At 35.9% G+C, this 27,957-nt stretch overlaps 3 protein-coding genes across 4 annotated transcripts; all 3 read right to left on the bottom strand.

Annotated features, from left to right (window-relative positions):
* Positions 1–582: 582 nt before the first annotated feature.
* Positions 583–4,092, bottom strand: LOC100249318 (aluminum induced protein with YGL and LRDR motif-like). Its single transcript, XM_002280622.4, has 5 exons — positions 3,664–4,092; positions 1,729–1,969; positions 1,497–1,617; positions 1,280–1,389; positions 583–950 (listed from the first exon to the last, which is right to left on the bottom strand). The coding sequence occupies exons 1-5, from the start codon at positions 3,864–3,866 to the stop codon at positions 915–917; spliced, it is 711 nt and encodes a 236-aa protein (XP_002280658.1). The 5' UTR covers positions 3,867–4,092; the 3' UTR covers positions 583–914.
* A 5,725-nt stretch (positions 4,093–9,817) lies between these two features.
* On the bottom strand, positions 9,818–16,076 carry LOC100254429 (signal peptidase complex subunit 3B). The gene is made up of 6 exons (XM_002280569.4): positions 15,828–16,076; positions 15,699–15,746; positions 14,321–14,383; positions 12,906–12,959; positions 10,700–10,786; positions 9,818–10,282 (listed from the first exon to the last, which is right to left on the bottom strand). The coding sequence occupies exons 1-6, from the start codon at positions 15,954–15,956 to the stop codon at positions 10,157–10,159; spliced, it is 507 nt and encodes a 168-aa protein (XP_002280605.1). The 5' UTR covers positions 15,957–16,076; the 3' UTR covers positions 9,818–10,156.
* An 8,305-nt stretch (positions 16,077–24,381) lies between these two features.
* On the bottom strand, positions 24,382–26,007 carry LOC100246074 (probable aquaporin NIP7-1). Of its 2 annotated transcripts, none has more exons than XM_019219913.2 (5): positions 25,646–26,007; positions 25,313–25,540; positions 25,028–25,222; positions 24,875–24,936; positions 24,382–24,781 (listed from the first exon to the last, which is right to left on the bottom strand). In XM_019219913.2, exons 1-5 carry the CDS (start codon positions 25,832–25,834, stop codon positions 24,571–24,573), a joined length of 885 nt encoding a protein of 294 aa, XP_019075458.1. In that variant the 5' UTR covers positions 25,835–26,007; the 3' UTR covers positions 24,382–24,570. The 2 variants fall into 2 exon arrangements, with proteins under 2 accessions (XP_019075458.1, XP_002277721.3); XM_002277685.5 differs by having other exon boundaries at positions 25,316–25,540; positions 25,646–26,003.
* Positions 26,008–27,957: the final 1,950 nt, after the last annotated feature.

The raw sequence follows: 27,957 nt of genomic DNA, 5'->3' as shown, positions 1-27,957 counted from the left end.
AGGGGGTCTATCGAACCAATATAAAAAGAGTTTGCGTTTCTCTTCCTTATTTTATTTACTTTTATTGTTTCAATAGTTACTTATCCGGATTATTTTTGAAAAAATTTAAATCACCCAATTCACCCCTCTCATAAGTGTTTTCGTTAATTATTTTAGCCTTGCTTCATGGATTGCATATTCATTCATTTTTTAGAGGTTGAAGTTACTTTTTAAGAAAATATGGTATGAATGAATGCACTTGGAGTGCATGAAAGACAGTTTGATCGTTCCCATCTGCTCAAATGGGTTTGCTGGCTGTCATCAATGACACCGTTTAATTTGGAGGGACGCATTGAAGGAGTTAGTTTATAACTTTATATCATTTAAGGAAGGATGGATAAGCGTATGATTCCTGCCTTTCAAAAGGTGATGTCAAATTATGATCTTGGGCATGTTGGACTTTGACTATCACATTGTTGATGAAACACCCTGAGTCAAGACTCTTCAGGAATTGGATATAGCCATTTATAACAAGGGAAAGCTGAGGTTATCACTCAAATTTGAGCTGGAATTCATATCAGATGGATGATTTTTTGGGGTTGCTTAATTTCAAACTATCACACAAGCTTTTTATTAAACTAGGGAACATAGCTGTACATTGATTGAAACCACTGAAAAGCTATATAACCCAAAGAGCAACTATCCTAGAGAAAACAGGCCCTACCAACTACCAACTACCAGACCCACGTACTAAATTTGCCCATCGCTTGGCACAAACATACTCTCTTCAGAAGTCAACACCACCCAACTCTCACTCTGCTATTTACATGGCACCCCTCCATGCAAGCCTTTCGTCCACAACCACATAAAAACCCCTTTTTTCCGCCCCTGAAATAAACAAAAGGTTTAGGAAGTAGTGATGGAGAGCAACGTCATTATTTTGTGGCTGCGAAAACCGCTGGGCCTTCCACCTGAGAATGCCAATAAATCAATAGATCAGTAGGGTAGAATGAAGAAAATATGTGGCTCAATGGGTTTTTCCAAGTCGGTTGATTAGGACTTTAGATGGTTGGTTCATTGCCACATATATTATCAGAGGAGGAATAATTATGCCAGTTGGGTAAAAGTCTAACGAGATAATCTTTGCGTATTGGATTTTGTTGTGTGTGCCATCGTTCCCACGGGTGGGACCATCAGAGGGCCAAAAGAATTGGCATGAACTCCAACTGAGGATAAACAATGTAGCAACCAATTTGGAACTTATCGAGAAAGTACGAGATTCGATCAATCAACATTATACCTTGAAGGTTGCACCCCATATCTCTTCATCGGGAGCAGGAACAGCAGTGATTTTGTTCTTGGGATTCTCAAAGCTTCTCAGTTCTCCCACTGCTGTGGAGAAGAAACATCCTGCAAAACCCAATGCCCACCATTAAATTGGTTAACTGTATTTGGTAAACTATATATATATATATAGATATGAACATCAGTAGTGACTCGGGAAAAAGAACCATTACCTTGGGGGAAAGAGGCCAGTGACTTGCCACAAGCGCCTTTGAGCAATTCAGCGTCATCAGCAAAGGCCACATACCCATCAGCAGTGATTCCCCAAGACAGAGGCACCTTCCCAAATTGGTCCTATCACAATTCCAACCAACCCCCAACTCACATCAGAGAACACGAAATTGAAAACTGGACACACCCCATCTTATATTGGTGGGTGGGGGTGGGTGAGAGGGAGGGACTTACAGAAGCAACAAACAAGGTGGAAGTGGACTTGTCGAAGACGATGAAAGCAAAGCTTCCACTGAGATGTCCCACGACATGGTTTGGAGGGTAAGGCGCCCTGTCACGCAGTGCCTTATACGCTTCTATCACCAGAACCACCTCGTTTGCTGACTTGGCTAGCCCATATTGCTGCCTCAGGCTCCCCAGGTTGTCCAGTGCCCCTTCAAACAAGCTAAATATCTCATCCTTCACCGCAAATGACCTGCATGACAAATTTATTTTTCATAAAAATAAAAATAAAAATCACGAAATTCATTATAAATATATTATATAAAGACTTTCGTGGGGGAAAGAGGATAAGTTGGGGGACCATATGGGCTTTGGGTTTTGATAATGGTCGAGGTCCCACAGGTGAGACAGGGACGTTATCCTTAGCCGGTGCCCATCCCCTCGGTTCAGGATAAAGCGTAGTCACCATACCATTGATCGGGCCACCCACTACAAAGGAAAATTAGGTCATTGTCATAAAAGCAAAAATCCCAAAGTCCAAGCGTGAGGGTCACTAGTTCCATGACCTCCTCCGTTCTTTCTTCCTTTGTTCAACCCAAATGGAGCCCACACCGTCCTGGATTCTCATCCCCTCGCTGGGAAGATGAAGATGATGCCATTGCTTTATCTGCTTCATCATTATTAATTGTATTCATTTTTCTAGTCCTATGTAGTCTTCATATTTCTAAATCTTTCATCATCTATACCATGCCTTTAAATTTTCCCATCATATCAATGTTATATTATTATATTATTATATTATATCACTTCAAAAATTGACAATTGCAATTATACTATAAGAAATTTCAGAATAAATCTAAATAGTAGGTTGGGCCCCATGGCTTACGCCGCTTATACCTCTAGAAAACGACAAGTTACGTGTCCTTAAATCATCTAATACGCCGATTATGTCACACCCTTGCAACCGGGGACCAACCATCTCACACCAAATAATCGAACTAGAAAATTAAAAAAAATAAATAAATCTATATTTCCTATCTAAAATAAGGGGTTTTTTTTTTGGAAGATAATTTTAATTTAAATAACGTTTTTTTTTTTGGTATAAGATTTTCCACTTTTGTCTTGATGATGTAAAAAGTTAGCATTTCTAAAGGGTTTTTTTTATTATTTTATGAATATGTTATTATTTTTTTAAAAATAAAAATATTTTAAAAAGATTTTTTTTTTTTTTTGGGTGCTGCAATACATGTGCCTAGAAGCATGAAAAAATGTGAGCGAATGAAAGATTGAATTATTGAAACGCAAAACCAGAAAGTTGACCAGGAGACCAGTTGTTTGCTTCAGTTCTGGGCTCTATGCCACGCGTGTGGTTGAAAGCCCACGGATGACCTGGGAGGTCACAGCTCTTGTCTTACGTGTCACACATGCATGCATGGATGCAGGTGGGACCCTCAACGCCAAAACTCTGGCCGATGAGTTTTAATCATTGCCGCAGAATTCACGATGATTATGAGATCATCACCGTCCAATCTCAATTGCAGGAAATGAAGGATGAAGCTTTCTCACTTTCGTGTTCAAGACGAGTGAAAGGTCTGATCAGTGATCCCGTTTGGTTTCTGGGAAAATAGAATCTTAACACTGTGTGAGGGTGCTGGAATGGGTATGCTTATACAACAAGGCCTCTTTTGAACCTCTTTTTCTCCGAAACCAAACGGAGAAATCATTCATGTGGTCTACGGAGGAGGGAGGGGGGACCTGGGAAACGATTGAATGTTCCCCACCGTCCGATGAGCAGATCCGCCATCTCATCGGGCGGTGGATGGCATTTGACGGCGTCGAAAAAAATCAGGAATCATTTCTGAAACGAAATTTTAGTAACGACTGATATGTGGTGAGAAAAAGATGCAGAAGGAGGTCGTGGAGTTGGTGGTTTGTGTGTGTTTTTACCTGGGCAGCAAAGGGGACTCGTTGTGGTGAGTGTACGCAAGCTGAACGTGGTCTCCGACATGTACGGAAACGGCGGAGGGGTTTCCCTGGATGAACCGGTTCATCAGCGCCTCCGCCGTGATCTTGGGAGACGGAGTCCGGCAGCCGGCGGCCACCAGCTCGTCTGGAGGCGACATGATGGAGCTGCTGAAAACACCCAACATTTTACTCTGCTCTGTATCAGAAAGTTAAAGGCTGGAAAATGGAAGAGGAAACGAGGAAGGGGGTGTCAATATAAAGAAAATGCGGCGGGGCATTATCGTAATTATATGATTTCCCTGAATTTTTTAATGGTAATTTTAATTATTTAATTCTGTAGAGGACGGGAAGGTCATGTGGGGTGGGTCGTGGGTCCCGCGTGAGGGGCGATGATTCTTGTGCGTCGGATTGAGACGTATTGGCTTTGTGGGGCCCTCATCCGCCTCATCTCAGCCTAGTGGCCGGAGTTGGTGGCTTCTGAATCCAACGTAATTTTTAATAAACAACAATTTTAAAGATTATATATATATATATATTTAATAAAATTGAGGTTAATGTTTTTGCTGAAAGCTTTTATATAACGTTCGTCCAATAAAGCATTTTAAAAAGAAAATATTATGAGAAAAGAAAAAGGAAAAATAATTTAATTTTTTTTTATTATCTTATTTCATTTTTATTTTTTAAAGTAACTAATTAAAATTTTAAAACATATTATTTTAATATTTATATTATTAAATTAAATGTCAAGGAAAATTAATTCAAAATAATTACTTCCTTTCAGCAAAATGATATCAACATTTCTAATTTAAGATGTTAAAAATAAATATTTATTAATGAAATTTGAGTAAATAAAAAAACTTTTTTTAAAAAATTGCATCGGACGGTTGAGTGTGAACCATCTCATGGATGACTGGATGTGGGACCACTATTTTCGTCCCATATGATTAATTGGATTTTATTCAACACCATGTTTCTAAATTTGGTACTCAAATTAAGACATCTACCCTAACTAAAATGGAGGCCTGTTGGGTTTCTCCTTACTACTCACCCCATCTCCACCTACCTTCTTCCTTCTTTTATTTTTTTAATTTTATTTTATTAACCAACACCAATTAAGAATGGCAATGGGTAGCATAGTATAGAAATTCTCATATCCACCTATCCTCTTTTAATTAAATTTATTTTTTCAATTTTTCGATATTAAATTTTATTAAAAAAATATGTTATAACTCAATGAATATTATATATATTTATAATTTATTTTTATAAAAAATAATATTATATATATTAAAAAGTTAGAAATAAAAAGTTCAATTAAAACAATTTTTTTAATATTATATATAATCGAAACAAGAGGAACGAGACGAAGTTATATTCGGATTTTCATTTCCCATCCCTAACAGCAGATATTGATGGTGAAGGTTTTCAATTTCTAAAATTAGAAAATAAAATTAAAATTATTAAAATATTAAAATAAAAAAAATAACTTTTATATAAAATATTATGAAATCTATATTTTTTTCAAAATAAAAAAAATAAAAAAATAATAAAAATAAAGGTGTATTGAAGGCACACGTAAACATTCCAATAATTAAATATGGGATGGTGATCATATTGAAAAATATAACCGGGTCCAAGCTTCCTTCCCGCGTCCAAAACCAGGGATGGACCCAAAATTCCTGTGTACTGAAAGCAACATACACCTAAGTTTCAAGAGAAAGGAGAGCCACTTGTGGGTGGAAGTGTCAAAACGTCACCGTTTCGAACAGGCTTCGAAACGTAATCAGGCACATCGGCAGGGACAGGACAGCCTATACATTGATTCTTTATGTTGGGTTTTCATATTATAATTTACTTTTTCCAAGTGGCTTTCCTAGTCATCCAAGGCAAAAAGATACTATTTTTTATTTGTTTCCCATTAATTAAAACGGGAAGATTCTTCAACTCCAAGAATCCCAGATTCCATTACGAAAAAATATCACCGGCAAAAGGATGATTAAAAACTATCAATGATGATATCTCCAAGACTGAAATGGATTTTTATTAAAGATGGAAACTATGTGCTCACGCAGTGAACTTGGCGCCGTTCAATTGTTGGACTTGGGCTGCATGTGCCAGATGTGGGTCAACCCATTGATGTTGGTCTGGATCATGTTGACGTGGATCTCGATCATGTGGGCCACGTGTGTCGGTTGCAGAGCAGGGATCAGGGGTGGGGGCAGTGGATACTGGGCTTTGCTGTCTTGTCCAAGTGGTGGATAAAAAAACAATAAATCCAAGGAATCGGAGAGGTGTAAAGAGCAACGGCCGTGGATAAAACTGAGAAACGTGAGGGAAACACCCGTTGGCCACCGGCACATGGTTTTGGGAAATGGCCCACGGTTTAGAAGATTGTCTCCAATCTGGTATATTATGGATGCGGTCAGCTAAGATACAAAGAGTCATTTGCCCAAAAGTACAATCAATTAGTTACATATTTGCATCTTATTATTTTATACTTTAATCCATCTTAATCCTATTTTTTGTATTTGATTTGGTCGAATTGTGAACCATGCTTGCTCGCAATGCCTGGGGTATAATTCTCCGTTGAGCACATGGGGATCGAGCTGCTTGATTAGCTCATGGGATTGAAGGGGCAACGCCCTAGAGAAATTTCTTTTATGTGATGAATGACAAATCAACTCCTATAATATATTTAATCCTTTTAAAGAATACAGTCATAATTGAGAGGATTTTTTTTTTTAAGAGTTTCATTTTTCTATTCCTTTTTCCTTTGATTACTGGATTATTAAGTATTAATGCATTTTGTGGATATATCATATTAATCATCAAACCACGTTAAAATCTTGTACTCCATATATGTACGATTTCGATTAATATACTTTTAATGGTGGAGATAAAGAGTATATCAGATGTCAAATTGATACCTTAACTTTGTTCCATATGGGTTCAATTAATTTGAAGAATGGACATATCAATGGGTTGCTTCAACTACATATACTTGTTCTTTATTTTATAACATTTATTTATCATGTGATTCAAGAATCTATTCGGAAATCTAATGCTATTCTTTCCATTATTATTATTATGATATGCTGCTCTCATATTACATAGTACTCCATTGTTTTAAAAAAGAATTAATAATTAAATTTAAAAATGAAAAAGAATAATATATCTACCATTTCACATGAAGTTTTAAAAAATCATTAAGCATCTTGAAGAGATTAGTCAAGGACTCCATGTTAGGTCCACCTTGGTGGTACGTGTACGATGATATTGGTTAATTAACATGAAATAGACGTAAAATAATTAAATTATATGATTATGATTTATCGAACTCATTGAAGATTTTAAATGTACAAGAATTATGTAGTATGGGAATATGTAGATGTAGAAGCTAAATTACAATCTTATTCTTGTCAATATGATGGGATAATTAAATGGGTCATGAATCAATTGAATGACAATCATACCAACGTTCATGACATGATGAATAAGATAAGTAATATGCATGTACTAGTTGAAGGGCAAACCAACAAAATTATTGTCCACTAGCATGGTAGCATCCCACGACTAGCACCTAACTTTCTTCTACACTCCTTCCTTTTCCTATATTTTCTTTCGTTCAATGAAATGGAAAACAAAAAGATGAATCAAGATTGGTTTCCGGTATCATTTTGAAGGTGTCAGGCTTGGACGTAGCACCCACTAGAGGCAGTTGATGACAGAAATGAGCATCTAGAGAGTGCAACACACAAATGACCAATTATAGGCAAGGATATTATGCAACTTGCGAAGGGCAGAGTAGGTGAGTGCACATTGATAAATGCAAAAATGTTTCCTAAACATTAAAGATTGTTTGAAAAAATGGCAAAAATGGAAAGAAGCAAAGGGCAGTTGATTGAAGTCATTTGCAATATTATAGGGCACGTTTATTTGGTGGGTAGCTTAAAGGCACCATGAAGGAGATGTTGAAACTTTACAGACCTTGTCTGGCGGTGGTTTGCAGTCACTTGAGAACACAAATTGCTTAGATTTTGTCATATGATATAAAATAACCTATCTTATCCCTCAATTTTTTCTTTAAACAAGTTGTTTTTATACACCCTATTCTTTTTCTTAAGAAGAGGCTCCGTTTGGTGAATTATTGAAATGTAATTTTTTGATATTTATAATTCATTTATAACTATTTTATCCTTTAAGACACATGACACAACATATGAAAGTCGATTCTTTCTGTCGTATTATATTGTATGAAGTTTGATATTGATGAACATACTACGAAAGAAGTTCAATCTTTACTTGAATTCCTGAGTCGATTACAATTTATCATAAATCCCTAAGTCGACTATAATACTGTTTAAATTGACTATTTCCTTTATTTCTATTGAAAATAATCATTCTATCCATTTCACTTTCTTAGTTCAATCCCTTTTTTCAAACTAAGTTATTCATTAAATTTGGATGCTTAAGACATCGAGCTTATGAAAATATCGCTAAGTCAACTATAATACTGTTTAAATGGACTATTTTCTTTATTTCTATTGAAAACAATCATTCTATCAATTTCACTTTCTTAATTCAATCCCTTTTTTCAAACTAAGTTATTCATTGAATTTGATTGCTTAAGACATCGAGCTTATGAAAATGTGTCTGTAATTCACCGATATAGGAACCAATTCCATATAGTCATATAAGTCGGAGAAAGACAACATTGTTGCAGTGATAAGCACCACTGGCCAGCAATCAAGAAGAAGAAAAAGTTTCAATCATCCATAATTAATGACACTAGTGTGCTCTAAATGAAGGATTGTGGCCCTCTCCTCCAATTCTAGGAAATTCTAGGTGGTTTCACCCTCAAAATTTTCCCGATAAAAACGAGGAATGGTGGTTGGGAATCTGTGGGGCCAAGAGGAAACGTATAAATGCAAGATTCCAAACAACCCATAAGAAAAAGCCAAAAAAAAAATAATTGTTGGATTTGATAAAAGAGGAAGATCGATTCCACCAAAATAAAAGCCCTTTTGAGCACAACCACCAGTAACAACGATTAAGACTTGTGCAATCCCCATTTTCTTAAGGCAAGTGACAGCCACATCTTCAATTTTCCCTTGACCTTGGGGGCCTGTGGCCACCGCCCTCACTGAAAACTACAATTTTGGGGAAAACCCATATGCCAAGATACCTTCTTTTTCATATACTGTATTCTATTATACGTAGGGACCATTCAAACTTTCATGCATCTGCATTGAATATTGAGCAAATTTGATGATTCGTCATCCAATTTGTAGCATCATCATGAATGATAATTCGTTGTCGTAGTCTCTGAAGTTTTCAGCTTTCCAGATATTCTATCTGATTTGGTGAATTCTGGAAGAAGTTCTTTAAGAATATTTACATGCTGTGTTTGGCTGAATGGATAAAGAGAAAGAAAAGCGTCAAATTTTTGTTGGAAGATGGGTGCGATATGACCTCAGGGATGATAATTGGAAGGGGGTATCACTTGTAGAATAATATAAGAATCGATACTACTCCATCTGGGTAATTTTGAAAATAAAGAAAAAGGCATTGAGAAAAAACATTTGGATGAATCTTTTGGCAGCCCAAATTGGAGGACCTTTTTTTATAGTGCAGAAACAAAATATTATGGGAGTGAAGTAGCAAGTCAATCGTCATTGATTGCGAAAAGAATTGGGTGGGTTCTTGGATTTTCTATTGAGATATTGGAGATCTTGAGGTATTTTCCTCCATTTTTGTATCCATCTGTTTTTAAAAAATATGGTGTGTGAGCCACACTCTGCACTTTGGTTATTAAATACTAATGAAATTTCATTGGCTGCCAGTAAATATCAGAAGCCAATAATGTCCAAATAAATAAGTGCTAGCCAGATTGATGAGAGCGATGAAATGTATACATATATTAAATAAGATAAACGGAAGAAAAAAAAAATGCAGACAAGCCAATGAGAGGGAACGAAATGGATCTTGTTGCAGTCCTTCCAGGGTGCGTGGAGAATGGCATGTCTTCACCATTTGGAGCTTCATACTTGGATCTTTTAGCTTTTTTAAATCCAGCCACCATGTTTGGTGAGAGCGATGTATTTTATTTTATTTTTGAAAAATTTTAGGGTATTGATTTGCATCAATCAAACATACAATCTCGATCATATATTATGAAATCTAGATCGTTAAATAAAGATACAAAACATATATGATCAGAATACAAATAGATGAGATCAAAATATAAAATAGGATGCAAATTAGGTACAAAACAATTTGCGTCAATGTTGAAGTGACAACGTTTTTGAAGGTAGCAATTGATTGCTAAGACGAAAGAGTGGGCCAGCGTATAACCTCAAGGGAAGTCTCTTCCTGATAAGCTTTTCACCCAATTTGAAAATTTTGTGATATTTCTTTATAGTGTAATTGTTTAATTCCCATCCTATAAGAACTTAAAATACACAGAAAAGATCCTTTATACGTACTCATGGGGCATGCGATATCCTGTCATAACTATTTTATCGGCAAACATTTTGCCTGTCCTGGGCATGACATGCCAATGCAATGTCAAGTTAAATTCTCTGCCCCGAAGGTTGTTCCCCTGGAAACGATGACTAGGATGAGTGGAAGAAAACAAATATGCAGTGAACTGATTGACAAACAGATCATCACCTTCATAATCAGGAAGCAGAAAGGCATCTACAGTGAAACCTCCAGAACATTTTCATGCATAAATTTAGATAAAGGTTTTGTGTTGGACGTGGGTGTTAGGTGACGGCAAATACTGGGGCATCCTTGTTGCATATGGTAGGTGGTAAGAGGGCAGAAAATTGCGGCAGATTATAAATTTTTCCTTTTCTTGATGGGGTTGGAAAGAAAAGCCTCCTTTTCCGTACGACCAACATAAAGTATGCTAATATTGGGCCCTGGCTTGGTGAGGAGAGACTCATAATTTTTATAGGGGTTTGATGCTCCTGGGACCATTAGTGGCAGAAATTGTACTGAAGAGAAGCCTTACCTGATCAGCAAGACGGTACTTGTTTATGGTGTTAATCCGGAACTTTGCTTGTTCTATGGATGGTATAATACCATCCCAAATAGAAACCTGTTTCAAAACAGTGAAATCCAGTAAATGCACAGAATATGATTTCTGATATGGAGACTGTAAATCAAGCAAAGCCAACAATTTAGCATGCACAGAAAGTAATCTTAAATGACAAAATTGTCAAACAGTATGAACAAGAGTCGGTTAAGGAGTTGAAACTATGGTCATTGGTTCAGCATGCACAACAAATAATAGATATGACTAAACAGCTGAACATTAGGAACAAGCTTTGCCTGCTAAGGAGTTGATATGATGGCCATGGATTGTAAGATTTGTTGAATAGGGAAGTATCTACACTTGGAAATATGGATGTCATTCCAAGGAAACTGATGTCCATCAGTGTCATGATGGTGCCATTGAATTGCCTTGACTGACACTGGATACTAGACACTAGTCACACTATGTAGCAGGACAAATCTGTAAAGAACTACTGTCTCTGCTCAACTCCATGTAGGATGGACGTGTCTTCAGGAGCCATGGCTGTACCAGACATGCCTTTCCCATAGTCAAGATTCTGAATTATGGTAGTTATGAGTAAAATACACTATGAGTATCCAAAGAAAAAAGGTAAGTTTCTTATTGTAAACATGAGTCAGACATAAAAACAAATTATGGAAAGACCACACATGAAGTTATTGCTGACATACTGTTCAAGTTATTGTTACCAACACACAGACTCCAATATATCTTAAATCAAATGCAAAGGCTTTGTTTGCTCTTCCAAGAGGAGTGTAGACTCCTTCCAGTAGGTGTCCACAAAGTAAACTTTCATAGCAGTTCTTTAATAACCCAGAACAGCTACATATTGGAGGTGTGATTAGGGATTGTGATGGTATGGTGTTAGGAGCTTTCTCTAAATCAGCTGGGGCTTGTTCAGTTTTCTAGGTAGAGATTCAGGCAGTTCTGGAGGGCTTGTTTTTGGCTAATTCTTTGGGTATATCCAAACTTTTAAGTGGAGAATGATTCAGCCACAATCATTTCTTGAGTGAGCAAGGAAAAACATCAGATCATAGATTTAGGTTGAGTTTTGGGGTGCTCCTACCTTGGGTTCCATGCTCAGCCAACTGGTTAGCTGACTTTCTAGCTTCTAGCCATGTGTGGAGCTTTTCAGTCAGATTGTTTTGTAAGGGAGTTTTATCCCCCCTGAGCTGTATATTTCTTGGTTATGATCTGTTTTCTGATTTGGTACTCCATTGTTTTTCTTCAGTGATCTTGTTTAGTTTCTCCAATTTGTTGAAAGATTTTGTTTGTAGTGAAGGACAGCTCGTCCTTCACTGTATATTCTTTTAAGTTCAAAGAAAATTAATTCCTTACCTTCATTATTATGATTCACATATCTCATCACTGCAAAGACCTCCTTCAAGCAACAGCATAACCTTCAAGCCATGGTGGATTAAAAAATTGGGAGGTTATATAGTCCCAGTAACTCACTATGTAAGCCTTGTTTAAGAGATTGCAAGCAGCAAAAACACAAACACTATATGCTAATTGTAGGTAAATTAATCCTGTTCATTCTTTGTAGCCACATTCTCTTAGCATATAGAATCAATATTATATGATAGTGACTAATTTCTAGATCAGGTCACATTAGTTAAATTCCTGTCAATCTTATTGCTCAGTCTACACTGGAGAAGTCTAGGGAATGACAAATTTTGCCTCTTAACCTTGTATAAAACAATAACATGGCATACTGTATTATATGGAATCCAAACACATCAGGTAAATTTATTTCACCTTAATATAATTTCTTAGACATTAAGAGTACAACCATCTCACTTATACCATCAGTGATTTGAAGTTTGAACTAGCTCAAGAGGAACTTTTAAGTACTGCACAATAAACATAGTCGTAAGTTAAGCAACCCTCATTTGAGGTGAATTGAGGGCTGTTGCATATAGAAATGGAGGCTAAGCATATGAAAGATTGCCAAGAAAGCAACAATAATGTTGAATTCCTACTAAGACACAAAGGGAACAAGTGAATGGAAACTAGTTCAACAACCACCACAAGTCTCCATACTATCATGCAACATAAAAGTGCAGCAACTTGTGCCCAAAATAAAGAAAAAAAGGAACACAACCCTGCAAAGGCATTTGCATCACAATCTATTACAGCATACCTGATTCAACGAATTCTTTGGGGTTTCATACTCAGCTGCTAAGAAGACAAATATCTGCAATATTAAATTCTCAGTTAGATACTATCTCCTATATTGTGAATTTCCATTGCGTACATAAAATTAGGGGGAGGGAGAGAGAGAGAGAGAGGGGGCACAAATCGATGTAAAAAGATATACATACAACAATACGATATAATTTTTAATGAATGTCAATATGTATCATAATTCCTATATTATCTTCAGTGTAATTTATGATAGATATACATGTGATACATGATATAATATGTGATACAACAACACATACACCCCTAACTATTTTTAATGATTTTTTTAAAAATTAAATCCAAATTTTTTTTCTTAAAAAACTATTATATTATTTGTTTAAAATGGACAATAAGATTAGAAATTGATCATAGAAGGTAGAGAAGTAAAATAATCTTATATGAAAAACTACATTCTTATTGTCAAATATAATGTTAGAACCTAAGTAAATTTATTCTGACAATAAATATTGAAGAATTTTCATTTTAATGAATTGAATGTTGACATTGAAAACAAAGATAATCGATGAATAAAAACTTTTACTCAATATATTAGTCTTTTTGGTCTTTGTTGTTGTTTTTATTTTTTGTTGACATTGAAAATGATGATGATTGGTGAATAAAAACTTTTACTTAATATATTTGTTTTTTTTGGTCTTTATTGTTGTTGTTATTTATTTATGGGGAAAAAATGATGACAAACATAAAAAGTTGGAACTTTAGAGATGACGCATATAGATATGCATACTCATAACCATATAAGTACATATGCTTAGTTAGAATTTGAAACTAAAAATCATATCTAAAAATTCAAAAAGTTTATTTTAGTGGATTTAATGATAAACCTATGCATTAAACTCATATGTTATTAAATTTAACTTTCAAAAAATCTAGCACTCAATGTTTTCATATGGTATGACATAGTTTAACTCTTTAAATCCTACTATCTTTCATAAAATTGGTTATATAATATTTTGTACTTCATGCTTTCAATACACACACACATGTATTCATATTCTTTTTATTTACTTTTTACTATATAAAAAAACTTGCGTATATGACATGAAAATGATGCATTTTATGAGTTAACAACTATGTATATTAGTCACATAGAAAGTTCCTATAGGACAATGTAAAATTTGTAAGGGTTATTTGGTTATTTACATCATGGAAGTAGATACAAGGAGAGTTTAAGATATGTCTCACTTGCACATCTAATAAAATTCACAAGTTTTTTCTTATTTTCCAAAAAAGTATTGATTAAATCACTACAGTAGACACAAAAGGTATGAGTCCAGCCATTAACATTCTAGAGCATTTAAAGCATTTTGCAAGATATCGTTTGTAAGCAAATAAAAGAGTTGGTTGATATACCTGTTTCGTGTTCCAAGTAAACAATGACTCAAGATTTGCTGAAATATTTAATGTCAAGCTGACCTACATAAAGTAGAAGTTGGATGACTTCAACGACCTAAATAAATAGATCAAAATGCTTCAAGGATACATGAATAAACCATATACAACAACAACAAAAATAAACCCTTAAAATCCCAATATTGAGTTGGTGTGCTGAATCCTTGTCGGTCATCAAGTTCTATCTAGGTGCACATCATCCATCAAACTATTGAAAAAGGATTATAAATAAATATAAAAATACAACAACAGAAGAACTTTGACCTGACTTTAAGCAACCTCTAAATTTTAACAACAAAGCCTATTGTATTGCAGATTCAATTTATCATTGGAAATTAAAATGCATTGCATTACCAACAGGTTCTCCTAGATGCTTCTAAAAAAAGACTCAATGACATGACATGTAAATATTTGCACACCAAATATGCATTCAAAGAAATAAATTGGATTACTTATTTATGATGCATGCTTCATTCTTATCATTCCTTCTCAGTTTACAACAGAACACTATGTTCAGAACACACCTTTTTTTTGGTTGTAGTTACTAATATAAAATTCAACTAATTAGATGTTAGAGAAGTGATTCCTGAGCATAAGCATTGACAGCAATAATGGACAGAGGATCCTCATAAACATCTCAATAACTTCTCTCCTGCATCACTCAAAGAGCAATGGCTGGAAGTCCAACTGCCAAATAGCAAGCACTAAAAAATGGTTCTATAGATGAGGGCTTAATCAAAAGCCAACATGTCAACATAGCAAAGCATCATTGTGAATAGTTGGCTTGACTTCCCCATGGTAAAACCATCATTTCCTTATTACTAATTAGAGTATCAATCTTTTCCATCTATGGCAGTCCTTAAATAGTTGTTAATGATCATCATTTTATATAGCAACAACAAACAACAAACAAAAAAAAAATTCCTTGAAAAATATATGATTTCACACAAATCACTGCTGATACACCTTTGTATTTTCTTTCAGAATGAAGCACAACACAAATTCTGTGAAGTCAAAGATCCACCATCCATTACATTCTTTGCAAGCACACAGAAATGCTCAAAAAATTTCTTCAAGGAAATTCAAATTTTACAATCTTTTAAACACAATTTCATTCCATTTTGCTCTCATTCTATCCAAGAGCCAAAAGAAATCGATGAATCAAGCAAGCATACTAGGATCCCTTTTTCAGCACTTCAAAATTAGCTTTCCAAGAATCTAAGCTTCAAATCTTTTAAAAGAAATTCAAAATTAATTTTCAAGTCATACAATGGAGAATCTATTATCATTGAGACTTGACATCCAAATATTTTCTTTTCGAAATCAAGAATGAATTTACCTCGTCGTTTCCACTTCGGTGCTTCTGAAACCAATTGATGTTTACCACCTACCGATATCAAAACATAGGTACCAGATCTGAATACATCCGTAAGTATATAAATAGAGAGAGAGAGAGAGAGAGAGAGACCTCAACTTGGGCGGAAGGAGGAGGGAGATTGAGAATACCGCCGGAGAGAGAGGCGACAGTGCAGAGTAGGGCTAGAATAGTCAATGACAATGAGAGCACACCGTTTGCTCTATACCCGTACGAATGCATTTCTTTTTCGAAATTTAGTTCTTCTCACTTTCGGGTACGGCGAATTGTACAAGGGACAAAGCGGCGGGTGGACTTGCTCTGCTCGTTAAGGGCACGTTTGTTTAGTGGGAAAACGCACGTCCGGCATTTTCTCATTCCTTAGTGTCTCCAAAAAGCCCGGGGCCCGGGGCCCGGCCCGAGCCCATTTCTGGATGGGCCGGGCCATGGGCCCCAAATTAGGCCCGGCCCTTAGGCCCAGCCCGTAGGCCCGTCACTTTAAAATATATATTAAAAAAAAATTTCAAGAAATAGAAAATGTTATATTAATAAAAATATTCATTGTTAACTATTTTATTCATTAAATGTATACATTACATTTAAAAATGTGGGAAAAATTTACATTACTACAAAATAAATACATCCCAACTAGGTTGGTACCTACTTATTTGTCAATCATTTGTACTTTTCAACTATAAAAATAAAAATAAAAATATGACATACATTTAATAAAATATTTTAATCATTATCTCTTGGCGGTTATAGCGAACTAGTAAAATTGAAAGGTTGTTCTGCTCTTATTATATAACCAATCATTTCTTCACGACAATAAGATTCATCATAAGAAAATGTTTTTAAATTTCCACTTTCATCTTTACCTAATTGCATATAATTTCTAATATCTACATTATTTTTAGTTTTACAATTTTCATGATGCATTTTTAAATGACTTGTACCTGCATTTGAGCCACCACTAAGAAGTTTGTTACAAATTTTACATTTTGCTTTTATTTCTTTTTTATTATTTTCTAAATTTATTTCTATTCTATAAAAAAAAATTCATATATTTGAAGTAAATTTTTTGCTATCACATGCATTAGATGAAGAACAAGAACCACTTGCCATAATTATAATTATTGATAAAATATTATGTTAAAAATAATAAATGTAAAATTAAAATGTAACAAATAAATAAAAGAAAAGGTGAAGTATGTTACTAAATTAGAGAACCGAAGCAGAAATTCCTTCAAATTTGAACTCTTTGAACCACCAATGCTTATTTTTCACCACCAATAATATTGAATAATTTGAGACAAAATGCAATAATCGGAAATATTGTGGAATGGGAGAGAGCTTAAGAGTTGAGAGAATAGAAAAAAATTGAGGGTATTTAATATTTATAGGGATTTAAATATTAGGATTTAATTTTTTTTTAAAAAAAAAATTTCAAGATCGTTCAACGGTCATATATTTGAAATTGAATTATGAGTGACATGTTCAATGGTTATGTAACCGTTGAACAACCAACTCACTTTTATTTTTTTTCAAAAATCATACAACATTTCTAATATATATATAATTAATGCAAAATAGTTACACAAAAGAGGGCCAACTCAGTTGGTGGCTAGCTCCCTTATGGTTCTATAAGGGAAGGGGATTCGAACCCCTTCCCTCCAAAATTAAAAATTATTTTAATTTTTACCCTGGCCCGCCAAGCCCATCCAGCTTGAGGGCCCACGGGCCTTAGATATATCAAGGGTCCGGCCCGGCCCGTTGACCAGTCAACGGGCTCAGTGGCCCCCCTGGGCTGGGCCATGGGCTTTACTCCTTCGGGCCGGACCGCCCGGCCTGGCCCATTGGAGACCCTTATTCCTACTTCGCACATTTGGTGGGGGAATGAAATTTTCATGGCGATGGATGATAAATTATTTTAAAAATAGAAAAAATAAATATAAACTTAACCATTTTCTATTAGGTTAAATGGAACATAATTATTGCATAATATATCCATTTTTAAGTCATTCTAAGCCTTTTTATTAAGTTTAACATCATACTCATACGAGATCTTATAGTGGAAACTTATGCACATTCATTCTTAACCATTTATTGAGTCGTTATTTTTTGATGAGTGATTGTTATGTGCCTAGCAATTCTTAGGCCTACCTATCCTACAATATACCTATCCTCAATGAAGTTTGTAGATTTTATTTATTGAACACGTGGAGGGGTGAATAGGTATTAACTTCTTTTAATCCAAATTTTTATTTTTAATTCATCTTTAATAAATAGAGAGAAGGTAGAGAAATAAATCGCACGAGACAAAATGATTTTTATGTGGAAAACCATTTACGAAGTCTTCCAAAGACTATATGGATGTAAAAACTATAAGATCACCAAAGACCATATTACACAATGTAAAGTGTGATTAAAGGGTCAAAGCTTAACCCTAATTGATATTCATCCATGTAAATATATAGTACATCAAGCAAACCTAATTAAGGGAAAACCGTGAGTTTAGGAAACATTCCTAAACAATGCCGTGAGTTTAGGAAACAATCCTAAACAATAGCTCCTAGAATATATCATAATATTTCAACATTTAGGAAACAATCCTAAACAATAGCAACTACTTTCCTAGAATATATCATAATATCTCAACACCCTCCCTCAAGTTGGAGCATGAGGTTCAAAAATGCCCAACTTGGCAAGAAGATAATCAAATTGTTTCTTTCCAAGAGCCTTTGTAAAAATATCCGCCAATTGTGTAACAGTAGGAACATATGACGGAGCAATCAAACCATCTGTTATCGCATCCCGAACAAAGTGACAATCAACCTCAATGTGTTTGGTGCGTTCATGAAATACTGGATTTTTGGCCATATGAAGGGCTGACTGACTATCACAAAAGAGCTTGATTGCCTTTGGGTGGTGCACACCCAAGCTCAGAAGCAACCCTTCAACTATTTGAGCTCACAAGTAACTGCTGCCATAGCTCGGTATTCTGCTTCTGCAGACAAGCGGGAAACTGTGTGTTGCTTCTTTGTCTTCCAAGAAATAGGAGATTGCCCAAGAAACACAAGCCATCCGGACAAAGAGCATCTAGTGACTGGACATGCTGCCCAATCAGAATCACACCAACCCTACAGGGACAGATCACTATCTGCACGTAACAAGATACCCTGACCCGGAGTACCTTTCAAATAACGAACGACTCTCAAAGCCGCCTCCCAATGCTCAATTCTAGGCTCCTGCATAAATTGAGATAATATATGAACCGAGTAGGCCAAATCTGGACGGGTCACTGCCAGATAAATGAGTCGACCTACTAATCTGCGATAGGACTCAGGGTTCGATAAGAGCTCCCCATTTGCGAGTCCTAATCTGTGATTTTGCTCGATCGGGAAGCCACACGGCTTAGCTCCCAGTAATTCGGCCTCCGATATAATGTCAAGTTTGTACTTGCGTTGACACAAGAACAAACCAGCCGAACTCCTGGCCACCTCGATTCCGAGGAAATACTTCAAAACACCAAGATCTTTCATCTTAAAACAATCACTGAGATAGGCTTTAAAGGTCTTAAGTGCAGCGGAATCATTCCCAGAGATAATAAGATCGTCGACATACACTAGCACATTTATTTGAACATTGCCCTTAGTGTAAGTAAAAAGAGAATAATCAGAGTAGGATTATAAGAAACCATATCCTTTAAGAGCCGTGACCAACTTGGCAAACCAACATCTCGGAGCCTGTTTCAACCCATAAAGTGATTTCCGTAACCTACAAACCAAGTTCGGATCGGAACTCTCAAAACCTGGGAGTAGCTTCATATACACTTCTTCCTCAAGATCTCCATGCAAAAAGGCATTGTGAACATCCATCTGATGAAGTTCCCAATTTTTCGAAGCCGCAATAGCCAAGAAAGCACGCACCGTAGTCATTTTGGCAACTGGAGAAAAAGTCTCATGATAATCAATACCGGCTTCTTGATGATTCCCCAAAACTACTAATCTGGATTTGAGCCTTTCAATATCACCGTTTGAGAAGTACTTGGTTCTGTAAACCGACTGACTTCCCAAAGCACGCTTACCCTTTGGAAGAGGTTCAAGAGTCCACGTACCATTTTCCTCCAAAGCCCGAATCTCCTCATGCATTGACTTTTGCCAACCGACATATTTCATAGCCTCTTTAAATGACTTAGAATCATTGCTCGAAATAATAGCTACAAGAAACTTTCGATAATGTACAGAAAAATTGTCACAATTTATATAATGTGCTATGGGATAAGGAGTACCTGAGGGATGCTGTGGAGACGGAGTGGCGGGAGATGGACTTTCAGTAACCACCGTATGAGTAACAAAATCTCGTAATAGAACCGAAGGAAATTTATCCCTCATTCCCTTTCCCATAGGAGCAGACTGCCCATTGCTTGTATTGTCAAGCCCAAGTGAATCAAGCCCAACAGTGGGAATAACTTTCGGCCCAGGTGAAAGATCTTGGTGGGCTTGGGGTTCAGGTTGGATGAGGTTGGGATTTTGTGTTTGGGCTTGTGGGTTAGGTAAATCAGCATCATCATCGACAAAATCAGCAAAATCACTATCAATTTCAACATTTACCGTAGGCACAATGTTGTCCGGAATAATATTCACAGCACCCGGGTTACCAAACGGAAAAACATCCTAAAAAAACTTGACATCACGAGAAACAAATAATTCCTTGGTGTCCAAATCAAACAACTTCCACCCCTTCTTTCCAAACGGGTAACCCAAAAACACACATTTTCTACTTCTACTTGCAAATTTGTCACCTTTGGATTTTTGATCATGAGCAAAACTAAGACAACCAAAGGTGTGAATTGCCGCATATGAAGGAGGGGTGCCAAATAGGATTTCAAATGGTGTTTTATTGTGTAACAAAGGAGAGGGAGTGCGGTTTATTAAATGAGCAGCGGCAAGAACACTTTCGCCCCAAAAATAAATAGGCAAATTTGCTTGAAAGCATAATGCCCTCCCCACATTTAAAATATGCTTGTGTTTTCTCTCAACCCTCCCATTTTGTTGCGGAGTTCCCACACAAGAAGTTTGGAATAAAATGCCAGTTGCAGAAAAATAGTCAAGTAGGCATTTAAATTCCGTACCATTATCACTTTGAACAACTTTCACTGTTTGAGAAAATTGTCGATCTACCATTACAATAAAAGACATAAACATCCGAAAAACTTCTGTTTTATCGACCAACAAATAAATCCACACAGCTCTTGAGAAATCATCAACAATAGTTAAAAAATAACGAGCTCCACAAGAAGAGACATGTTTATAAGAGCCCCACAAATCACAATGTATTTTCTCAAAAATTCTAGTTGCCTTATTGTCACTTAAAGGAAATTTGTCTCTAGGATGCTTAGCACGAAAACATATTTCACAAGCTTTGTTTAAACTACCCTTAAGATTGCTAACTGGAGGAAGTAACTTCACTACTTTCTCTGAAGGATGTCCCATCCTTTTGTGCCACAACTCCAAAGTGGAGGCTGCGTTGTGGACAGAAACATGTTGTACCGAATCACCTTCAGCTCTACCGAAGTAGTAAAGTCCATCTCGCCTAACTCCCGTTCCAATCAGCTCCCTGGTGTGGTCCTGTATAGCACACATATAAGAGTTAAATTGGACAATACAATGTAAGTCATCAGTCAATTGTGAAACCGAAAGTAAATTGCAATTGAGTTTCGGCACATAAAGAACGTTTTTAAGGGTGATGTTATTCGACAAACGAACGGAACCGGATTGGGTCGCAACAACAGATTCACCATTAGGAAGGCCAACCGGACACTCAAACAACGTTATAGTATCAAATAACCAAGATAAATCACTGGTCACGTGATGAGTTGCCTCGGTGTCAATGATCCATGACTTCGTGTCAAACTTACCATTCAACCTGTCATCCGGAACTTGAGCATTACCAATTAAGCCCGCAAGAGCTTTCCATTGTTCGGGTGTGAAGAGTTGATCGGTAGAACTTTTAGTAGAGGATGCTCCAATTGTGCTACTTGCCGCTTTAGCACGAGCTGAACCACGCCCACGACCAGCCTGCTGACGACTACGTCCAACACCCCCATCAACCTTGTTTTGATCCAACCACCCCTCATGATAACCCACTATTTCATAACAATTATTTTTGTCATGGCCATGCTTGTGACAGTGAGGACAAGCAACGAGGGACCAGCAAGTTGAAGTCTCATGCCCCGTCTTCTTACAGTGGCTACACACAGGCCTCTCCGTTTTTCCTCGTCCTCTTCCAGCACCTGTACGGACAGCAAAGCCAAGGACCTTTGTTGGCTTGTCTTCTGTGACTGCCTTGGCGAGCCGCACACGCTCATCTTGTATCACCAGTTGGTACGCTCGATCAAGCGAAGGCAAGGGATCTTGAGAAATGATATTGGTTCGTAATTAAGCGTACAGATCAATGTTGAGTCCCATCAAGAAGTCATGTAATTTTCCTTGTTCACGTCTTGCTTGGTGCAATGATGCGGCAGTACAAGACGAACAACAAGTGCAAGAAATTAACGGTTCATGCTTAAATAATTCCCCCCATAATACATTCAATTTGCCATAGTAAGTTGTAACAGACATAGATTTCGATTGCTCACACTTAGCAATTGAAGTCTTTAACTGTTGAATTCTTGGGCCATTAACCATAGCATATCGTTGCTTAAGATGCTCCCATAAGCGTTTTGCATCACGAAATTTAGATAGGGTACTCTTTACCTCGGGATCGATTGTGTTTGTAATCCAAGAAACCAACATTGCATTGACGGTGTTCCAATCAGATTGGGTATATGGAGGTTGTGGTCCGGTGATAGTGCCTTCCAAAAATTCGAACTTGCGACGTGCCTCCAATGCCAACTGAATATCGGAAGCCCAATCATCGTAATTGTCGCCGCGTAAGTGAGTGGGAGTGATGAAGTCGCCTGGTCCGTCTCCTGTGCCGAGAAAAAAAGGTGAATTCATCTCCCTTTTAGGTGGCGGCAATGGTGGTTGTTCATCATCGCCGGCCATTGTTTTATTGTGTGTGCATGTCAGTGCTCTGATACCATGTAAAGTGTGATTAAAGGGTCAAAGCTTAACCCTAATTGATATTCATCCATGTAAATATATAGTACATCAAGCAAACCTAATTAAGGGAAAACCGTGAGTTTAGGAAACATTCCTAAACAATGCCGTGAGTTTAGGAAACAATCCTAAACAATAGCTCCTAGAATATATCATAATATCTCAACATTTAGGAAACAATTCTAAACAATAGCAACTACTTTCCTAGAATATATCATAATATCTCAACACACAAAGCTACCATTAAAAGAAAAGTATGCATGTTATCCCTAAAACTTACTCCCAAATTTACACTAGTTTTCATGTCAACAACTCAACACATGAGGGATGCAGATCTTTCTCTTAAGCCTAAGGCACGAGAAAAAACACAACTTTTGAGAATTTTGGGATACATGAAGACTAAAAATCCATTTTTTTTTTCCAAAGTTTGCATCAAAGAGCAAAAACTTTTATAGTATAGTATTTAGAGGACCAAATGCCTTGTAGGCGAAATCTAGAATTTTCCTAAAACAAATAATTTAAAAATACAAAAAGAATTCAAACACCTTAAGGAGTGCTTGAGCTTCGAGCCAAGAAGTGCTTTGAGTGCTAGGAGCATCACTTGTGCACTCACACAAAGTTTTAAAACCAATTTTAAGAGAGTTTTAGCTTAATTAAAAATTTAACATCCAATTCATGCCATAATTGATCCCAATTAGACTTTCTCGAAGTTCTCTATATTTACTTGTATCATTCCAATTAATTACACAATAAACTTAAATCTTCAATAGAGAGTAAGATATAATAATATAGAAAGTCGTCTAAGTTAAGAAGAATGGAACGAAATTATTAACTTAAATTAAGCTATTTCTCGAGTTGTCATGGAGCATGTGTCATATATATGTTTAACAATTCCTTCCCCAACAGACGTGCTCCAATGAGTTAAACCTAGGATTTGTCTCTCAACCCGAAAGCTATAGCCATCCATCTAACAATTAATTAGTTTTTATTGATGTCCATTTAAACTTTTTTATATGATTAATACTTAATCTTGTGGCTTAATCATCTTGAAACTTATGACGGTAATTAATTAATTCATAATATATCCATTTTGAAATTGTTTCTTAAATCGTCATTTTTAAGGGAATGAGATTATTGCATGATTTATAATCCCTATTAAATATTAAGATAAAATGAGAATTTGGCTCTATTTAGGAAGTATTTTTAAAAGTTGTTTTTAGAACAAAAATTTGTTTAAGAATCTAAAATATTTTTAACACATTTTCTATATTTTTAAAATAAGAATTAAAAAATAATTAAAAGATATTATTTAAAAATGCTTTGTTTTTTATTTTCTAATTATCAAACATATTTTTTTATTTTTATATCTAGGAGAACAAAAATATATTTTTGAAAACAGTTATCAAATATGACATTTATTTCTATTTTCCGCTTTTTTTATTCATTCAAATCCAACATGTAAAAAATAAGTTTTTATTCATTCAAATCCAACATGTAAAAAATAAGTTTGAATGGATGATCTAACACTTAAATCATAAATTAAGTAATTGAGTGTACAACATAGGAAAGTTGAAGTTCCATTTTTAATTTTTTTTTTTATCAAAAATAGTAAAATAAGCAGTATAGATAAGTCGAGGCAAAAAGCCATATTAAATTTACACTAAATATTCTCAAACACCAGATAAATTAATAGAAAAATGCAGCAGCAGCATCCTCTTCCTGCTACCTTCTTCTACACTCAGTTCCACCAAAGCCTACTGGAAGGCGTTGCTTAGTAGAATGGTGTTGGGAGAGGAATTGGGGGTGCAAGGCTGGTGCCGGAGACGTAACAGATGAAACAGGTGACCTCCTGCCACAGCTCCAAGAGTTGGGGCGATTGTATAAATCCATATGTCGTCAAATTTCCACGAAACAATTGCAGGTCCCAAGGACCTTGCTGGATTCATTGATCCTCCTGAAACAGGCCTGTAATGGAAATACCAAAGAAACCAACACAAACTGTGATTAAAATGGTAGAGACATAGTACAGTAATATTGAGTTTGTATATATATGTATACCCTGTGATTAGCACTGCAAGTCCAATGGCTATTCCAACGACGAAACCAGACAAGTGGCTTACCTGCAGTTTCTCAATAATCAAATGAAGCATAAAGATTACCCAAAAATGGCTTCTTGTTTTTTATTTATTTATTCTTTTATTCTTTTCTTACAGATTGAGGTTGGCTTGTCAAAGATACAGCTAGGAACATGATGATGAATGTGGCGATGAACTCGACCCAGAAGGCAGAACTGCAGCCTTGCAGCGGCTTGGTAGTGATAAGTTCTGGTTTTATGCCATAGATAGACCTTCCCACGTACGTTGCCAGCACCGAACCTACTATTTGTGCCGATATGTAGTATGGAACCTTTGGGACAAGTAATTAGGAACAACTTCAACATTGGATCTCAATAAACATTCAAATTGATTAGGAGGTGAAGTTGTTGACTACTACTACTACCTTGGACCATGGGAATTGGCAAAGGGTAGCAAAGGTTATGGTGACAGAAGGGTTTACATGTGCTCCGGAGATGGACCCAATGGAGAAAACCAACACTACTACTGTCAACCCTCCAGTGACTGCATACTCCAAGAGACCCACTTCGCCTTTCATTAGCTGGGTAACTGCTTCAATCCCATATACACAGAAAACCAGAATGAAAGTCCCCACCATCTCTGCTAAAATCTGCATATTTGTTAAACTCAAATGGCTAAGACCCAATGAAAATGTATCACATAGTGAGTTTCATGAGAGACTAGCTTCTTGGAATGTTTTAACCTCCTAACTTACCATTCGAGCAGGGTTCAGATCCATGTGATCAGGTGGAGAACAGCAAAACCATGAGTTTTTCTTGCGAACATGATCTCCATTCTTGGGTACTGCATGAGAGCCCAGCTCTTGATCATCTCTAGATTGCCCACTACTTGATGAATTGTTGGAAGTACCGGGAGATAGTTGCTTTTCAAACAGACTTTTCATGATCAAATTCTCAGAACTTTAGTGGTCTGGCAGGTGTCTTTATAAAGATGTGTAGTGAATTTATGATATATAGAAAAGCTGGATTGTTTCTTGCATGCCATGGGAGGGAAATTGATCAAGAAATGCAGGTATGGACGTGGGGGGATTAGTTTGTTGGTCACACAGTTTGGGCTCTGAGGAATTGAAGCTGAAGAGGTAATTGAGGTGCGGTTACAATTCAAGTAATTCAACACACAATGCTTGTGTTACACCCAAAGGGGGGAAAAGTGACTCATGCTTCTTAGGTGTTCCATTTTAGAGGTAAGTACCATATTTGTATTTTCTTTTTTCCAACGGTTCAACATTTTGGCAACCTTTCTACCTAGGCTACCTCTATTTTTCACCATCTTGTGGGTCACTGTTCATAAATTTATTTGTTCCCTTTTCATATTCTTCGTATTTTGTGCTATATTTCCTAATTAATGTACATATAGGGAGTGGGGTGAATGTGAGAGATTGGGAGTAGAGGTGCTCAAAAATCAGCATATCTTTAATATACCACCTCCCAAACAAAGTACCTGAAAACGCATAAAATCATCTCATCCCAAACCCAGAACCATAAAAAAAGACGACTAACTTGTGTATAAAAAGACGAGTCCAACTATCCTTATCCTTGCAAAAAGTTTGTTGACCTACTACGAAAATCACTTACTTATGCTCATTCACAAGGAAAAGTGGTTATAAAAGGGAGTTTTCTCCTCCTTAAGGGACTCTCTCTTGGCCTATAAAAGAAAACTACAAAAAATGTAGATGCATCTCTATACTCAAAAAATGGTGGAATGAACTGTCCAATATTTTCCTACAAGAATGTTAGCTTCTTCAGGGAGCATTCAAAATCAGGCAGCAGTACTGGGAATGACAAGAAATGAATGGAGAATTGTTGAAAGCCTCTACGGATTTTTTGCAAAGCTATATGTTTTATATTTCTATACATATTTTTTTATTTATATATCCACACGCAAGTTATCAGTAGGGATGGAGGTATATATGCGTAGACGTAGGCTATCTTATCTGATAATTTGAATTGGAATATAGGATAAAAATATCTTGGTGAGCAAGATATGTAATCATTAGACAGTTGAGCAAGTTGAAGTGATAGAGAAATTAATGACTAATGTTGTGATTCCCTTTCTTCTTATTTTTCTTTTTCCCTTGTAAACCTATGTATGTTAAAGTAGAAATATTCGTGGGTGGTGATAGGGCTATCATCATGGGATTTTCCTTATTGCAGATTTAACTAAATGAAAATCATGATTAATTTAATCACCAATTAATATAAGCCAACTTGGTGTTAAGCAAACCACACACCAACAAAAATAAATAAAAGACAAATTTTTTTTAAAATGGTTTGGTAATTAATATGATCCTTATGTTCACGAAGTACACCAACACTCAAGAATTTATTAATCAAATGAATAAGAAAATTACAAGGATAAAGACTCTCGCTCTTCTTTCTATTGTGACCAAACATTTTAATTTGTCCCTAAAACAAAACCTTAAACCATAAGAGAGTTAAAATATAATAAGAAAACTTTCTATTAAGATACATAAGAGGGCTAAAATACAATAGGGTATCCTAGATCCTCATGAGCTCAACGCGGAGCATGACCCTCAAAATCCCCTGCAAAGCACAATAAAATTTATTCAAGCCTTTTGATCCAACACTTGGAGGATGACTATTTGTTAGGGATAATCATATTGATCCCCTGATATTGTTTGTTTTAATCAAAATAAGGCTTTATAAAGATGATTGAAGATTTGCTTTCAAAAAGCCTTAAACAATGTATTTTAAAATTGTCTTTTTGTAACTTTTATGTGCTCCTTTTGTAGAACGTTTAGTCTTATGATTAGTTTTCATGATAAATTACGTGAATAAAATCACTTTTTGATGATCAAAGTTGAGTATTTGTTTCAATTTTGATCAACATGAACATCATCAAAGTTGAGTATTTTTTTTTTTTTTTGATCAACATGAACATGTTACAAGAAATTGGTCGAACAACATGAATTTGTTGAGAAACATTTTAGGTTATGTTTAGTTCTCAAAAAGTACTAACAAATAAAAAAAATGTTACAAAATGAAA

Source organism: Vitis vinifera, chromosome 5, assembly GCF_030704535.1.
Source record: "Vitis vinifera cultivar Pinot Noir 40024 chromosome 5, ASM3070453v1".
NCBI lineage: Eukaryota > Viridiplantae > Streptophyta > Magnoliopsida > Vitales > Vitaceae > Vitis > Vitis vinifera.
The sequence above is the reverse complement of the archived record's forward strand: the minus strand, read 5'-3'. Positions and strand labels throughout refer to the sequence as shown.

Coding starts and splice junctions, on each gene's coding strand:
- LOC100249318 (XM_002280622.4), bottom strand. CDS start 3,866: ATGTTGGGTGTTTTCAGCAGCTCCATCATGTCGCCTCCAGACGAGCTG. Junction 1,618..1,728: donor CCACCTTGTTTGTTGCTTCT/GTAAGTCCCTCC, acceptor GAATTGTGATAG/GACCAATTTGGGAAGGTGCC. Junction 951..1,279: donor TATGGGGTGCAACCTTCAAG/GTATAATGTTGA, acceptor TGGCATTCTCAG/GTGGAAGGCCCAGCGGTTTT.
- LOC100254429 (XM_002280569.4), bottom strand. CDS start 15,956: ATGCATTCGTACGGGTATAGAGCAAACGGTGTGCTCTCATTGTCATTG. Junction 14,384..15,698: donor ACCGAAGTGGAAACGACGAG/GTAAATTCATTC, acceptor TACTTTATGTAG/GTCAGCTTGACATTAAATAT. Junction 12,960..14,320: donor TTACTTGGAACACGAAACAG/GTATATCAACCA, acceptor TTAATATTGCAG/ATATTTGTCTTCTTAGCAGC.
- LOC100246074 (XM_019219913.2), bottom strand. CDS start 25,834: ATGAAAAGTCTGTTTGAAAAGCAACTATCTCCCGGTACTTCCAACAAT. Junction 25,223..25,312: donor AATTCCCATGGTCCAAGGTA/GTAGTAGTAGTC, acceptor CTTGTCCCAAAG/GTTCCATACTACATATCGGC. Junction 24,782..24,874: donor CTTGCAGTGCTAATCACAGG/GTATACATATAT, acceptor TTTCCATTACAG/GCCTGTTTCAGGAGGATCAA.